The sequence below is a fragment of the Salvia hispanica genome, chromosome 4 (assembly GCF_029641045.1).
Source record: "Salvia hispanica isolate PSC_SH4W2 chromosome 4, Shi_PSC_v1, whole genome shotgun sequence".
NCBI lineage: Eukaryota > Viridiplantae > Streptophyta > Magnoliopsida > Lamiales > Lamiaceae > Salvia > Salvia hispanica.
The window spans coordinates 58,856,149-58,872,461 of record NC_142695.1 but is presented as its reverse complement, the minus strand read 5'-3'; the positions used below and the strand labels follow the sequence as shown (position 1 = coordinate 58,872,461).

The following is a 16,313-nucleotide window of genomic DNA, read 5'->3' as shown; positions in this document are numbered from 1 at the left end:
CGTACGTAACAACTGGTGCTTTCATCTCGTGCTCATCCTCCGTCCGCGTTCGTCCATATCCCCCAAATAAAAAAAAAAATAAAAATAAAAAAAAATCAGCCGCTGCACCACAATCTCTAACACAACCATGCATCAGTCCGTCGGCATGTCATACGACTACACCGGCTGTCGTCGCTGTCAATATGACTTCCCTCGAGCCGCACAGCCATTCCGTCCCTACCAGCCGATCCAACCTCGTCGTGTGACCTGTTGGGACCCTCCGGCCTGCCGAGTGGAAGTACTTCGTCCGCCATCGTGGCCTGATCCAGAACCACCCTACGTCTCACACCACTTGGATCCCCTGGATCGTCGCCCACGGCCGAGATACCAGCCCATCGGGTACCGCGATCGCGCGCAAGACGCCTGGCCCCGACACCGCAGCGGCTACGCCGAGAGGGGTGGCCACCTATCTGATCACGGAGATCAAGAGACCCAATTAGGGTTCGATTGCCACCCGACTCATGGAAAGCAGCGGCACCGCCCGACGTGCTGGGACCCACCGGTGCGACAGCAGGACTGCGGCTACCCGACCTTTGACCGGCCCCGACGCTCGGATACCTCCTGGGACCGACCTCACCCTCAAGAGGAGGTTAGAGCGCTTCCAGTCCGGCCCGTTTCCCATCAGCCCCGCTACACCGCCAACCATCCACCGCGGGACATGTACGGTCAGCCCGCACGTGTGACCAGTCAATCCCCAGACCAGCCTCCGCACTCGCCTACCTGTTGGGACCCACCAGAAGTTCTGCCGGTCATCGAGCATAGCCGCCGACCCTCGTTAAGGGAAATACCCTTAACAACTGCAGTAAGTGATTACAACGAGAAATTGCATATTTATAGATTGGAGCAAGCAGCCATTCTCGCCCGGTTGAACGCGTGGTTTGAGGTGAATACTGATGATGAAAATATAACTGGGGAAAACAATGATAACCCTCCCGCGATGGTATTGAGTGCGGATGTTCCCAAAGACATTCACGTTGTTCCCAACGGCATCACTAATATTGCCATCAATAATGCTGTCGGGGTAGATGTGAGCGAAGAAGTTAAACAGAGTGAAGGATCTCACGACCAGTTGACGCCGATGCTCACAAAGGCAAGTATTAGTCATCAGTCGTTTGCGCATGACGCTGATGCTCACAAAGGCAATAAGGATTATCTTACCCCAGAGGTGCACATTTCTAATGAGAATATTGGAATTGAAGGTGCTGATTCCTGTGATGCTAACAGGGGGAGACCTTTTGAGTTGGAAAATACAAAGGATAAAAATGATCTAATTAAGGAGAATTGTGTAAATGTCGTACATTGGTCAAAGTATGGATATGGCATTATGTATTCAAATAGAGGAGGAAAATTAATCACTGTTGGGGTGGATATGTCTCATCCAATTGAACTGCCGAAGCGTGCTGTGTTTGCGCCAAACCAACGACCGTGGCCATTTGATCCAGGTAGGGACAACTCGCCAAAGCTTCTGTTCGCGACGCTCTTCGTTGTGTTGTGGTTTCCACCTTGAGGACAAGGTGAATTTCAACCGCGGGGGAGTTGATACGAGCATATTATCTAGAATTATCCCCATATCTATATTATTTAGTTAGCCATATCTTTTCATATTTATTTGGATTATTTTCTTGTTCAATAAGTTAGGGTATAGTATTTGAGTATTATAAATAGGGATAGATGGTTATTATTTGCATGCATTCAAGTCAATCAATAAAATTCTACCTTTCGCCCAAATATTGGCAATACACGAACTCGTGTTTATCTCGCTGCCCGACGGGACAATTCCCGCGCACAGCCACAACTCTCCGCCGACCCTAAGCAAGGGCGCCGGAACCCCTCTCGACGCCGCTGCCCGACGGGTGATCCCGCGCACAGCCGCTCAGAGTTCGTTCACCGCCGACCCTCTCCGGTCGCCGGTTTTATCTTCTTTTGTCTCTTTCCGATTTGCCGGGACCGTTACGAAATACGTACGTAACACCTTTGCATTTTTATTTTGTCTTTTTCTTCATTGACTTTGAACGCAATTCTCACATTAAATTTATTTATTGTGAATCATGGAGAGAAAAATTCTTCTAATTAAGATTCAAAAGCGTGTTTTTGCCTATTTTGTCATTACTTAGTGTGATTCTCATATAGAGAAGTTCTTCTAAGCTTTATGATTTGTATGGTCTAAAACGTTTTCCACTTCAAGATTTAGTGTGAAAGTAAGAATGTGCAATGTGAAGCAACACTCATGTATTGGGCTATTTAAACCCCACCAATTTAAGATTCATCATCATCCCTCAAACCATCTATTAAGAAAGCATGATTTCTTGTAAAAGAATACCAATCAATATCCTTCTTGTTCTTCTTTTGTGTGTGTTTGTTTTAGGAGACGCGCAAGTGAGATGCATAGCGAGTGAGAGAGAAGCTCTTCAAACCTTCAAGAATGGCCTCATCGATGAGTACGGCAATCTCTCATCATGGCAAAGCGACGAAGAATGCTGCAAATGGCACGGCGTTGAGTGCAACAACACCACTGGCCATGTCATCACCCTCCAACTCGACAATGCAAATTTGAGGGGTAAGATTGGCTCTTCGTTGCTTGAGTTGCATCATTTAAATTATCTTGACCTCAGTCGGAATGATTTTGGAGGCATTCCAATCCCGCTATTCATTACTTCCATGAAACAACTACAACACTTGTTTCTTAGTCATTCTAACTTTTCTCTGATCATTCCTCCTCAGATAGGGAACCTTACCAACCTGCGCTCACTTGATCTCTCGTATAACTCTTTAAGGATTGAGAATCTCGATTGGCTTTCAAGTCTCTCTATGCTGTCATATCTTGATCTGAGTCTAATCGACTTAAGTCATACCAACTCCTTACACCAAATCCTAAGTCTCCGGTTCCTACATGAGTTGCACTTAGCATTCTGTAACATGAGTGATGTCAAGCCTCTTGTTAACTCTTCTTCCAAGTTTCTTTCTATATTGGACTTGAGTTATAATCAACTCAATGGATCGATGCCAGACCTGAGAGCTTTTTCTTCATTGACAGAACTCCGACTTAAGGCAAATAACTTTATAGGCTCCATTCCTCTGAGTATTGGCCAACTCTCGAAGCTTCAAGTTCTAGATCTTTCTTATAATTCTTTGGAGGGTTTAGTCTTTGAATCCCACTTCTCCAGGCTTGATAAGTTAAAGACACTATACTTATCCTTCAATTCATTGACCTTAAATATTCCCCCTCAATGGATTCCTCCTTTTCAATTGGAAACTATATCTTTAGACAAGTGCAATGTGGGGCCATATTTTCCAAAATGGATTCGAACTCAGAAGAATTTGCTATCCCTCAATCTAAGTGGTGCCAATATAACAGATGAAGCCCCGATGTGGTTGTGGAGTTCGTCTCCTTCATTAGCGTACTTACATCTATTTGACAACCAAATAAGTGGTACAATTCCGAATCTCTCATCCACTTCCATCTTGTTTATAGGCCTTAGTTACAATCGATTCTCAGGTCCTATACCATTATTTCCTGCTAATGTTACCAAAATTAAGTTGAGTGGAAATAAGCTCTCGGGTTCAGTTTCATCCATATGCAAAACTCACCACGACCGGCTTGGTGCCCTGGACCTCTCCAATAATCAGTTGGAAGGAGAGGTTCCCAACTGCTGGGAAAAAATGCCAAACTTGTACTCCCTCAATTTGGCTAACAACAGTTTTTCGGGTAAAACTCCTCTTACTTTTGGCAATTTAAACAAATTAGTTTTACTCCAAATGCATGGCAATGATTTATCTGGTGAGTTACCTCACAGTTTAAGACTTTGCCAAGAGTTAAGGTTCATTGATGTTGGAGGGAACAAGTTAACAGGAAAGATCCCCACTTGGATAGGCCACATGTATAAAATGCAATTTCTAAATTTTCGTGGAAATAAATTGCATGGGAATATTCCTCCCGAGATATGCAATCTTACTAGTATTCAAGTTCTTGATTTGTCTGTAAACAACCTGTCTTCGGTAATACCAGATTGCTTCAACAATTTTATTGTTTTGGCTAGTAAGAATACCACATTAACATATGTTGATGCATATGTCTTGGGTATGTGCTATGTCACTAACAATGGACACTATGGCTATTCATCATTTCAATGGAAAGGTCATGAATCAGAATATAGGAAAAATCTTGGGATTCTCAAACTCATTGATTTTTCAGGCAATAGATTGATTGGTAACATTCCAAAATCATTTTCCGATATGAGGGGATTAAACTCCTTAAATCTTTCAAGAAATAGTTTGTCGGGATACATAATTCCAAATATTGGTGAAATGGAGATGCTAGATTCACTTGATCTATCACATAACCAACTCTCTGGCAAGATACCTACAAGTTTGGCAAAAATATACACTCTTGGTTTTCTTGATTTGTCAAACAACAATTTGTCTGGAAAAATTCCAACAAGTACTCAACTTCAGAGCTTCAGTGCATCCACTTATGCCGGGAATATTGGACTCTGTGGCGACCCTATGCCAAAGTGTCCCGAAGATACCATGAGGCCACCCACCCCTAATCCGTGTGAAAATACGAATGAGAAAGACAACTACTTCTCATTTATGGAAGAAGTTGGCATATCGATTGCCTTTGGTTTTATTTTTGGATTTTGGGGAGTTATTGGTTTATTCATAGTGAAGAAATCATGGAGAATTGCATTCTTCAACTTGTTTGATGATGCTGGAGATTGGCTATACGTGAAGGTTGTTGTGTTTGTATCCAAATAGAGACGAAACTGAAATGCGATGCAGGTAACATGTGATTAAACACTTTTGTAGCTAATAACATAACATTTAGTTGAATTTGTTATATTCACATTACTTTTAGACTCGTTGCAAGATTTCTTTTTCTGCAATCATAACATCACCATTTTTTTCAGCAGTGCTTTAGCGTTGAACCAAGGTGAACAAACTCATGGCTGATGATCTTTTAAAGTTATTGTAATTTGGTTTGTATATTTTTCTTCTCTTTTTTCTGAATGAGGTCTATATATGTACTTTCACTTTGTTTTCAACTTTTCATAGTTTTTTTACTTTCATTTGTAGTGTGTGTTTTCTCTCCGAAATTAATGCTTGTGGCTTTTTTGTACTAAGGCAAATACATTGTAATAAAGTTGATAGAAAAGTATTGGTGGAATTGTATGTTATGGAATCTAATCTATATACTACTAAATGTCTTTCCTCAAATTCTCTCACATACTATTTTCTAATGAAAACGACGTAGTTTTATTCCTTAAAGAATCATGTGAAAATTGCAATAGTCACTCACCAACTTGCACGAGTTTGAGACATCGATAACATATGGAGTTCTTTCCTGCCAACATATTAGTAAATTCACCATTTTCATGAATATTATGACTGATTGTAACATAGTCAAAGCACTGTCATATTTCTTTTATTTTATGCTCAATTATGACCCCAAATTGTGATGAATATGTCAAACTGATCATGACCTTTTGTTTTTGTATATTGAATATATGACTTAGCCATATATATTCTAGAAATCTTTTGTCTTGCCCCTTTAACACATCTGCATTGTATCTTTCTTACAAGAAGATTTATAAGCTCAAGTGCAACAATTCCAAGCATTTTGTCACTACTTAGTGTGAAAGAGATAATTTGCAATAAGATGCAACAGACAAACATGTGTTGGGCTATTTAAGCCCCACCAATTTGATATTTCATCAACATCACACAAATATATCCATTAAGAAAGCATGATTTCTTGTAAAAGAATACCAATCAATTTCCTTCTTGTTCTTCTTTTGTGTGTGTTTGTTTTAGGAGACGCGCAGGTGAGATGCATAGAGAGTGAAAGAGAAGCTCTTCTAACCTTCAAGAATGGCCTCATCGACGAGCGTGGTATCCTCTCATCATGGCAAAGCGACGAATGCTGCGAATGGGATGGCGTTCTGTGCAGCTACACCACTGGCCATGTCATCAACCTTCATGTCAATCATGTAAGATTGAGAGGTAAGATCGGTGCTTCGTTGCTTGAGTTGCATCATTTACAATATCTTGACCTCAGTTGGATGGATTTCGGAGGCATTCCAATCCCAGAATTCATCGGTTCCATGAATCAATTACAAGACCTGTATCTTTCGTATTCAAACTTTTCTGGGACCATTCCTCCTCAGTTAGGGAACCTTACTAACCTACGCTCACTCGATCTCACACATAACTCTTTGAATTCTATATCTCTTCCTATACTAGGTTCTGTATTCGACTCACTCGAAATACTGAACTTGTCTCATAACCAACTCAATGGATCCGTGCCCGACCCAAGAGCATTTTCTTCATTGACACAACTATACCTTAGGGGCAATAACATGACCGGCTCCATTCCTCTAAGCATTGGCCAACTATCCAAGCTTCGAGTTCTAGATCTTTCTTATAATTCTTTGACAGGTTTAGTTCCTCTAAACATTGGCCAACTCTCCAAGCTTCAATTTCTATATCTTTCCAATAATTCTTTGACAGGTTTAGTTCCTCTAAGCATCGGCCAACTATCCGAGCTTCAGTTTCTAGATCTTTCTTATAATTCCTTGGAAGGTTTAGTCTATGAATCCCATTTCATCAAGCTTGACAAGTTAAACACACTAGATTTATCCTTCAATCCATTATTGATGTTGGATGTTGCCCCTGATTGGAGTCCTCCTTTTCAGTTGAGGAATATACTTTTAGCTAGGTGCAGTGTGGGCCCATATTTTCCGAAATGGATCTGAACTCAGAGGAACTTGTTAGAGCTTGATCTCCGCGGTGCAAATATAACAGATGAAGTCCCAAGGTGGTTGTGGAGTACGTCTTCTTTATTAACGTACTTATTTCTCTCCGACAATCAAATGAGTGGTACGATTCCAAATCTATCATCCACCTCCATTGAATCTATGGATCTTAGTTTCAATCAATTCACAGGCTCTATACCATTATTCCCTGCCAATACCAACCAAGTTCGCTTGAGCGGAAATATGTTCTCTGGTTCAATTTCATCTATTTGCAAAACTCGACATGATCACCTCTACACCCTTGACCTTTCAAATAATCAGTTGCCAGGAGAAGTTCCCGACTGCTGGGATAAAACTCCCGCCTTGTTGTCCCTCATTTTGGCTAACAACAGTTTCTCCGGTGAAATTCCAAGCTCTTTAGCCACCTTAAAAAACCTCAGTATACTACAGTTTCATGGGAATAATTTTTCAGGTGAGTTACCTCACAATTTGAGACTTTGCCAAGAATTGATATTCCTTGATATGGGAGGGAACAAGTTAACAGGAAAGATCCCCGCTTGGATTGGCCAAATGTATAAAGTGCGATTTCTAAACCTTCGTGGAAATAAGTTGCATGGCAGTATTCCACGCCAGATATGCAATCTTACTTACATTCAAGTTCTGGACTTGTCCATAAACAACTTGTCTTCGACAATACCTGATTGCTTCAATAATGTTACAGTCTTGGCTAGTTATAAGAATACCAAGAATCTTGACCCATATTTCTTTGGTTCGATATTCTTATTCAATCACAATGATTTCGAGCACTACGGATATTCCACATTTCAATGGAAAGGTCGGGAATTAGAATTCTGGCAAAATCTCCAGCTTCTCAAACTCATTGATTTTTCAAGCAATAATTGATTGGAAACATTCCCAAATCATTTTCTAGTATGAGGGAATTAAGATCTTTGAATCTATCAAGGAATAGTTTGACAGGAGATATAATTACAGATATTGGTAAAATGGAAATGCTAGATTCTCTTGATCTATCACATAACCAATTGTCTGGCAAGATACCTACAAGTTTGGCAGAAATACACAGACTCGGTGTTCTTGATTTGTCGAGCAACAACCTAAATGGAAAAATTCCGACCGGTACTCAGCTTCAGAGCTTCAGTGCATCCACTTATGCCGGGAATGATGGACTTTGTGGCAACCCTCTGCCAAAGTGCCCCGGAGATAGCTTGAGGCCACCCACCACAAATCGAGGCGAGAACGTGAATGAGAAAGATGGCACCACCTTTTCACTTATGCAAGAAGTTGGCATATCAATGGCCTTTGGTTTCATCTTCGGATTTTGGGGAGTTATTGCATCATTCATAGTGAAGAAATCATGGAGAATTGCATTCTTCAACTTGTTTGATGATGCTGGAGATTGGCTCTACGTCAGGATTGCTGTGTTTGTATCCAAATGGAGGCGAAGTTGAAATACAACAGGTAATATTACTGCATCTAATTACTTCAATAAATTTTCCCATTCTCAATTTTCTCCCTTTTCGTTTGAAAAGATAAAGAATTTTTAAACTGCCCATAATATGTTATTATTCAAAAAGATATTATACAATTTTTTTGTTTATGAATAGAGGTGGACAAGCTCGTGGATAGGACAAGAAGAAAGGATGAAGAACTATATGTATTGCTTTAGAAATTGTCTGGTGCCTTGATTAAATCTTTTTCCTACTTTTATATCAATGTTCGTCATGTATATATTTTAATTAGTACAAAATCATTATATTAGCTAGTTATAGTTCCTTTCTTTTGTGTTGCATACTTGCATAGGAAGTAAGACAAATTTCATTCACAATTTGATTGTCATCAATTTTGAAGAGCTCAATTTTTTAAAAGAATCACGACTGATTGAAATCCGCAGCATTTTCAATTTTTTGACGATATATAACTGTATATAATCATCATTTTTAATTGTTTATTAATAAATTCTTTATTTTATTAATGATAGAATAATTATGTACAATTAAAAATTCGTCTTTTAAATCATCGCGAATTTTCTTTCAATTTATTATGTAGATTTTTTTGTCAACCTTTCATTGAGTTTGAACATTAAATGTTGTTTATAGCATGTCAATATTCCACGTATATTTTTGTCGCTAGTTATTGTGAATCATGGTGAGAGAAGTTTTTCCAAGATTCAAAAGCGTTATTTTGTCCATTTTGTCACTATTTAGTGGGATTCACATATAGAGAGAAATTCCTCTAAGTTTTTCCAAGATTTAGTGTGAAAGTGAGAATGTGCAATGTGAAGCAACACTATTTAAACCCCACCAACTTGAGATTCTTCATCATCCCACAAATATACATACCATCTATTAAGAAATCATGATTTCTTATAAAAGAATAGCAATCAAATTTCTTCTTCTTGTTCTTTTCCGTGTGTTTGTTTCAGGAGATGCAGAAGTGAGATGCATAGAGAGTGAGAGAGAAGCTCTTCTAAGCTTCGAGAATGGCCTCATCGATGAGTACGACGATCTCTCATCATGGCGAAACGACGAAGAATGTTGCAATTGGTATGGTGTTGAGTGCAACAACACCACTCGTCGTGTCATCACCCTTGACCTTAGTCGTGCAACTTTGAGAGGTACGATTGGGTCTTCATTGGTTGAGTTACATCATTTAAATTATCTTGACCTTAGTGGGAATGATTTTGGCGGCATTCCATTCCCAAAATTCATTGGTTCCATGAAGCATTTACAACACTTAAATCTGAACCGGTCTGCCTTTTTTGGGACCGTTCCTCCTCAAATAGGGAACCTTACAAACCTCCGCTCACTTGATCTCTCGTTTAACTCATTAAGTTTTACATCCCTTACTAAACTTGGTCCTTTATTAGGATCACTCGAAATACTGGACTTGTCTTCTAATCAACTCAATGGATCGATCCCAGATCTGAGAGCCTTTTCTTCATTGAAACAATTGCACCTTTCTAGAAATAACTTTAAAGGCTCCATACCTCTTAGTATTGGCCAACTCTCCGAGCTTCAAGTTCTTGATCTTTCTCATAATTCTTTGGAAGGTTTAGTTCCTCAAAGTTTTAGCCAACTCTCGAAGCTTCAAGTTCTAGATCTTTCTAATAATTCTTTGACACGTTTAGTCTCTTTCGACAATTTACAGAACTTAATTGCACTGCAGATGCATGGTAATAATTTATCTGGTGAATTGCCTTACAGTTTGAGAGTTTGCCAGAAATTGAGATTCATGGATGTTGGAGGGAACAAGTTAACAGGAGAGATCCCCACTTGGATTGGCCAGTTGTATAAAATGCAATTTCTAAATCTTCGTGGAAATAAATTGCATGGCAGCATTCCTTCCGAGATATGCAATCTTACTAATATTCAAGTTGTGGATCTGTCCAAAAATAACTTGTCCTCAATAATACCCGATTGCTTCAACAATTTTACTGTCTTGGCTAGTAACAGTACTGCATTAACATATGTCGATCCATATCTTTTTGGTTTATGTTTTTGCACTAACAATGAGCACTATGGATATTCATCATTTCAATGGAAAGGTCAAGAATCGGAATACAGGAAAAATATCGAGCTTCTAAAACTTATTGATTTGTCAAGCAATAGATTGACTGGGAATATTCCCAAATCATTTTCCGCTATGAGGGGAATAAAATCCTTGAATCTATCACGAAATAGTTTGTCAGGACACATAATTCCAGATGTTGGTAAAATGGAGATGCTAGATTCTCTTGATCTATCACACAACGAACTCTCTGGCAAGATACCTATGAGTTTGACAGAGATACACACTCTTGGTGTCCTTGATTTTTCGAGCAACAATCTATCTGGAAAAATTCCAATGAGTACTCAACTTCAAAGCTTTGTTACATCCAATTATGCCGGGAATAATGGGCTTTGCGGCGACCCTCTGCCTAAGTGCCCGGAAGATAGCTCGAGGCCATCCATCTCTAATCCAGGAGGAAGCATGAAAGAGAAAGACCACAACAACTTCTCATTTATGGAAGAAGTTGGCATATCAATGACCTTTGGTTTTATCTTTGGATTCTGGGGAGTAATTGGTTCATTCATACTAAAGAAATCATGGAGAATTGCATTCTTTAACTTGTTTGATGATGTTGGATATTGGTTCTACGTCAAGATTGTTGTGTTTGTATCCAAATGGAAATAAAGCTGAAATGCTAAGGTAATATTAACTGCCATGCTTAATTGATTAAGATTTGGTAATTGAATGCATAATTTGTGATTTATTATTCTCAAGATACTAAACAATCTTTCTTTGTGTACAAAGGTGGACAAGCTCGTGGATAGTAGAAGAAGAAGGGATGAAGAGCTATATATTGCTTAATCAATGGACAAGCTTTGTGATTTATTATTCCCGAGTGTTTTTCCTACTTTTATCAATGTTCTCCATGTAATTCAATGGTCAAATTAAGTGATTTTCCTAGTTTTTATCATGTATTCAGAGATGATGTTATACATTATACAATGATACATTTTCATTGTCTTGATTCATATTGATACTATTATTCAGTCAAAATTGAGAGAATAGACACTTTTGCGCGACCTATTTGAAGCATCCACTATCACAAATCGTGCCACGTCCCCGGTCTTGGACGATAGCTCCAAAGCTAAATTTTTGTCTATATAGGTGCCGTTCGATTGTCATGATTCGTTATCATATGATTATTTATTTAAGATTAAATTGTTAGATTATTTTAGTTGTAGGGAGATGACTATAACTTATTATTATAGAATTATCCATCCAGAAATAAATTGTAAGATTCAATTTTATGAACCAAACATAATACATATTCAGCGCAAAGTACATATAACGTGAAAGCCTTTCTAACCTTCGAGAATGGCCTCTCTCCTAAACATATTATTAATTCCTCATTTTCTTGTATTTTATCAGTGACTGTAATATAGTCAAACTCCGCTTTGCTATTTTGTCTTCTTTCTATTATTTTAGGCTCAATTGTGACACCAAATTACCATGAATCAGTCAAACTGATCATGACTCTTTGTCTTTGTATATTGAATGTATGACTTAGCCACATATATTCTAGAAATCATTTTGTCTTGCCCCTTTGACACATCTGCATTGTATCTTTCTTACAAGAAGATTTATAAGCTCAAGTGCAACAATTACAAGCATTTTGTCACTACTTAGTGTGAAAGAGAGAATTTGTAATGAGAAGCAACAGACAAACATGTGTTGAGCTATTTAAGCCCCTCCAAATTGAGATTCTTCACCATCCCACAAACATTTACTAAGAAAGCATGATTTCTGATAAAAGAATAGCACCTAAATTTGTTCTTGTTCTTCTCATCCGTATGTTTGTTTCAGGAGATGCACAAGTGAGATGCATAGAGAGCGAAAGAAAAGCTCTTCTAAGCTTCAAGAATGGCCTCATCGACGAGCGTGGCATTCTCTCATGGCAAAGCGACGAATGCTGCGAATGGAATGGCGTTGAGTGCAGCAACACCACTAGCCACGTCATCGCCCTCCAACTCAATTACTTACACTTGAGAGGTATGGTCAGCGCATCGTTGCTTGAGTTGCATCATTTAAATTATCTTGACCTTAGTTGGATAGATTTTGGAGGCACTCCAATCCCGGAATTCATTGGTTCCATGAATCAACTACAACACTTGTATCTTAGCCGGTGTAAATTTTCTGGGACCGTTCCTCCTCAGTTAGGGAACCTTACCAACCTACGCTCACTCGTTCTCTCTTTTAACTCTTTGAGTGATGTACCATTTTCAATACTTGATTCTGTGTCGGAATCACTTGAAATTTTGAACTTGTCTTATAACCAACTCAATGGATCTTTGCCTGACCTGAGAGCATTTTCTTCATTAACACAATTGTACCTTAGGGTCAATAACTTCACCGGCTCCATTCCTCAAAGCGTTGGCAAACTATCCAAGCTTCGAGTTCTAGACCTTTCTTATAATTCTTTGACAGGTTTAGTCCCTCCAAGCATTGGCCAACTCTCCGAGCTTCAAGATCTATATCTTTTTCATAATTCTTTGGAAGGTTTAGTCTCTGAATCCCACTTCATCAAGCTTGATAAGTTAAAGACACTTGATTTATCCTTCAATTCATTGATCTTGGATATTCCCCTTGACTGGAGTCCACCTTTTCGGTTGGAAACTATATCTTTAGTCAGGTGCAATGTGGGCCCATCTTTTCCAAAATGGATCCAAACTCAAAGGAATTTATCATCTCTTGATCTCAGTGGTGCCAATATAACAGATGAAGCCCCGAGTTGGTTGTGGAGTTTTTCATCTTCATTAGTAGAGCTATATGTTTCCGACAATCAAATAAGTGGTACATTTCCGAATCTCTCATCTTCTTCCATCGAGTATATGGATCTTAGCTACAATCAATTCTCAGGTCCTATACCATTATTTCCCGCCAATGCTAATCGTATTCACTTGAGTGGAAATATGTTCTCGGGTTCAATTTCATCCATTTGCAAAACTAACTATGATCAGCTTAACGCCCTCGACATCTCTAGTAATCAGTTGGAAGGAGAGGTTCCCGAGTGCTGGGAGAAAATGCCGAACTTGTACTCCCTCAATTTGGCTAACAACAATTTTTCCGGTGAAATTCCTGGCTCTCTAGGTGAACTTGACCTCCTTGCACTACAATTGCATGGTAATAATTTATCTGGTGAGTTACCTTACAATTTGAGACACTGCCAAAATTTGAGCATCATTGATGTTGGAGGGAACAAGTTAACTGGAGAGATCCCTACTTGGATTGGCCAGTTGTATAACATGCAATTTCTAAACTTTCGTGGAAATAATTTGCATGGCAGTATTCCTCCCGAGATATGCAATCTTACTAAAATTCAAGTTCTGGATTTGTCGATAAACAACTTATCTTCGATAATTCCAGATTGCTTCAGCAATTTTACTTTCTTGGCTAGTAAGAATACCACAAATATTCTTCCACTTCTTTTTGGTGTAATGCACTTATTACTTAAGAACAGAAATCACTATGAATATTCTTCATTTCAATGGAAAGGCAAGGAATTTGAATATTCGGAAAATCTCGGGCGCCTCAAGCTTGTTGACTTTTCAAGCAATAGATTGATAGGGAACATTCCGAAATCATTTTCCACGATGAGGGGATTAAGATCCTTGAATTTGTCAAGAAATAGTTTGACGGGAGATATAATTCCAGATATTGGTAAAATGGAGACGCTAGATTCTCTTGATCTGTCACACAACCAACTATCTGGCAAGATACCTACAAGTTTGGTAGAAGTACACAATCTTGGTGTTCTTGACTTGTCAAGCAACAATCTATCTGGAAAAATTCCAACGAGTACTCAGCTTCAGAGCTTCACAACATCCACTTATGCCGGGAATGATGGACTTTGTGGCGACCCTCTGCCAATGTGCCCCGGAGATAGCTTGAGGCCACCCACCACTAATCCAAGCGAGAACATGGATGAGAAAGATGGCAACACCTTCTCATTTATGGAAGAAGTGGGCATATCAATAGGCTTTGGTTTTATCTTTGGATTTTGGGGGGTTATTGCTTCATTCATAGTGAAGAAATCATGGAGAATCGCATTCTTCAACTTGTTTGATGATGCTGGAGATTGGCTCTACATCAGGATTGCTTTGTTTGTATCCAAATGGAGACGAAGTTGAAATACAGGTAATATTGCTACATCTAACTTCAATAAATTTTCCCATTCTCAAATTTTCTCCCTTTTCGTTTGAAAACATTTATTTTTTTTAATTCAAAAAGATATTAGTATTCATTTTTTTTTATTTGTGAATAGAGGTGGACGAGCTCGTGGATACTACAAGAAGAAAGGATGAAGAACTGTGTATTGCTTTAGAAATTGTTCTGATGCCTTAATTAAATGTTTTTCCTACCTTTATCAATACTCATCATGTATATATTTTAATTAGCCACATTTAGACAGTTATTGTTCCTTTCTAGTGTGTTGCGTAGAGAGTTAGACAAATTTCATTCACAATTTGATTGTCATAAATTTTCAAGAGCTCAAATTTTTAAAAGAATCACAAATTCACAATTAATTGAAATCCACAACATTTTCCAAAAAAAATTTGACGTTAAATAACTGTATATAATCATCATTTTTTAATTGTTTATTAATAAATTCTTTATTTTATTAATGATAAAATCATGTACAATCTCCAAATAAAATTCGTCGTTTAATTGCTGAAAAAGATCTATGTACGTACAATCATCGCAAATTATCTTTCAATTTATTTTGTAGATTTTTTTGTCAACCTTTCATTGAGTTTGAACGTTAAATTTTGTCTATATGTAAAATCGCGTCCCAATTTCTACTTGTAATTTTGTCACTTGTTAGTGTGAATCATAATTCGAAGCTCCAAAAGCGTGGTTTCGTCTATTTTGTCACTACTTAGTGTGATTCATAGAGAGAAGATTGAATCTCTTTAAGCTTCGACATTTATATGCATTTTCAAATTTCGTGTGAAAGTGAGAAATTTGCAATGTCAACCAACACACATATCTTGGGCTTATTTAAACCCCACAAATATACATATCTTGTACTATTAAGAAAGCATGGCTTCTTGTAAAAGATTAGCAATCAAATTGTTTCCTCTTGCTCTTTTCTATGTGTTTGTTTCAGGAGATGCAGAAGTGAGATGCATAGAGACGAAAAGAGAAGCTCTTCTCAGCTTCAAAAACAGCCTTATCGATGATCGCGGTGTTCTCTCATCGTGGCAAAGCGACGAATGCTGCAGATGGCATGGTGTTGGATGCAACAACACCACTGGCCATGTCATCACCCTCCAACTCAAGGGAAATAACTTCAAAGGCTCCGTTCCTCAAAGCATTGGCCAACTCTCCGAGCTTCGAGTTCTAGATCTTTCTTATAACTCCTTGGAAGGTTTAGTCTCTGAATCCCATTTCTCCAAGCTTGATAAGTTAAAGACACTAGATTTATCCTTCAATTAATTGATCTTGCATATTCCCCCTCATTGGATTCCTCCTTTTCAATTGGAAACTATATCTTTAGCCAGGTGCAATGTGGGCCCGTAGTTTCCAAAATGGATCCGAACTCAGACGAATTTGTCATCCCTTGATCTCAGTGGTGCCAATATAACCGATGAAGCCCCGAGGTGGTTGTGGAGTTTGTCTTCTTTATTAGTGCACTTACATATACACGATAATCGAATAAGTGGTACGGTTCCGAATCTCGCATCCACCTCCATCTTGTTCATGGATCTTAGTTACAATCAATTCTCAAGCCCTATACCATTGTTTCCCGCCAATACTTCCAAAATTCAGTTGAACGGAAATATGTTTTCGGGTTCAATTTTATCGATTTGCAAAACTCACCATGACCGTCTCGGTATCCTTGACCTCTCTAGTAATCAGTTCGAAGGAGAGGTTCCCGATTGTTGGGGGAAAATGGCCAACTTGTACTCCCTCAATTTGGCTAACAATAGTTTTTCAGGTGAAGTTCCTAAT

General features: G+C 38.7%; 2 protein-coding genes across 3 annotated transcripts; both read left to right on the top strand.

The window, feature by feature from the left end:
* The first annotated feature begins 9,167 nt into the window (after positions 1-9,167).
* On the top strand, positions 9,168-14,488 carry LOC125195614 (receptor-like protein EIX2). Of its 2 annotated transcripts, XM_089069716.1 has the most exons (4): positions 9,168-9,902; positions 10,533-10,620; positions 12,465-12,785; positions 12,858-14,488. In XM_089069716.1, exons 1-4 carry the CDS (start codon positions 9,168-9,170, stop codon positions 14,486-14,488), a joined length of 2,775 nt encoding a protein of 924 aa, XP_088925842.1. The 2 variants fall into 2 exon arrangements, with proteins under 2 accessions (XP_088925842.1, XP_088925841.1); XM_089069715.1 differs by lacking the exon at positions 10,533-10,620 and having other exon boundaries at positions 9,168-9,861; positions 12,351-12,785.
* Positions 14,489-15,401: 913 nt separating this feature from the next.
* Positions 15,402-15,797, top strand: LOC148929741 (putative LRR receptor-like serine/threonine-protein kinase RPK1). The gene has a single exon (XM_089057006.1). It carries the CDS (start codon positions 15,402-15,404, stop codon positions 15,795-15,797), a length of 396 nt encoding a protein of 131 aa, XP_088913132.1.
* The last annotated feature ends 516 nt before the right edge of the window (positions 15,798-16,313 follow it).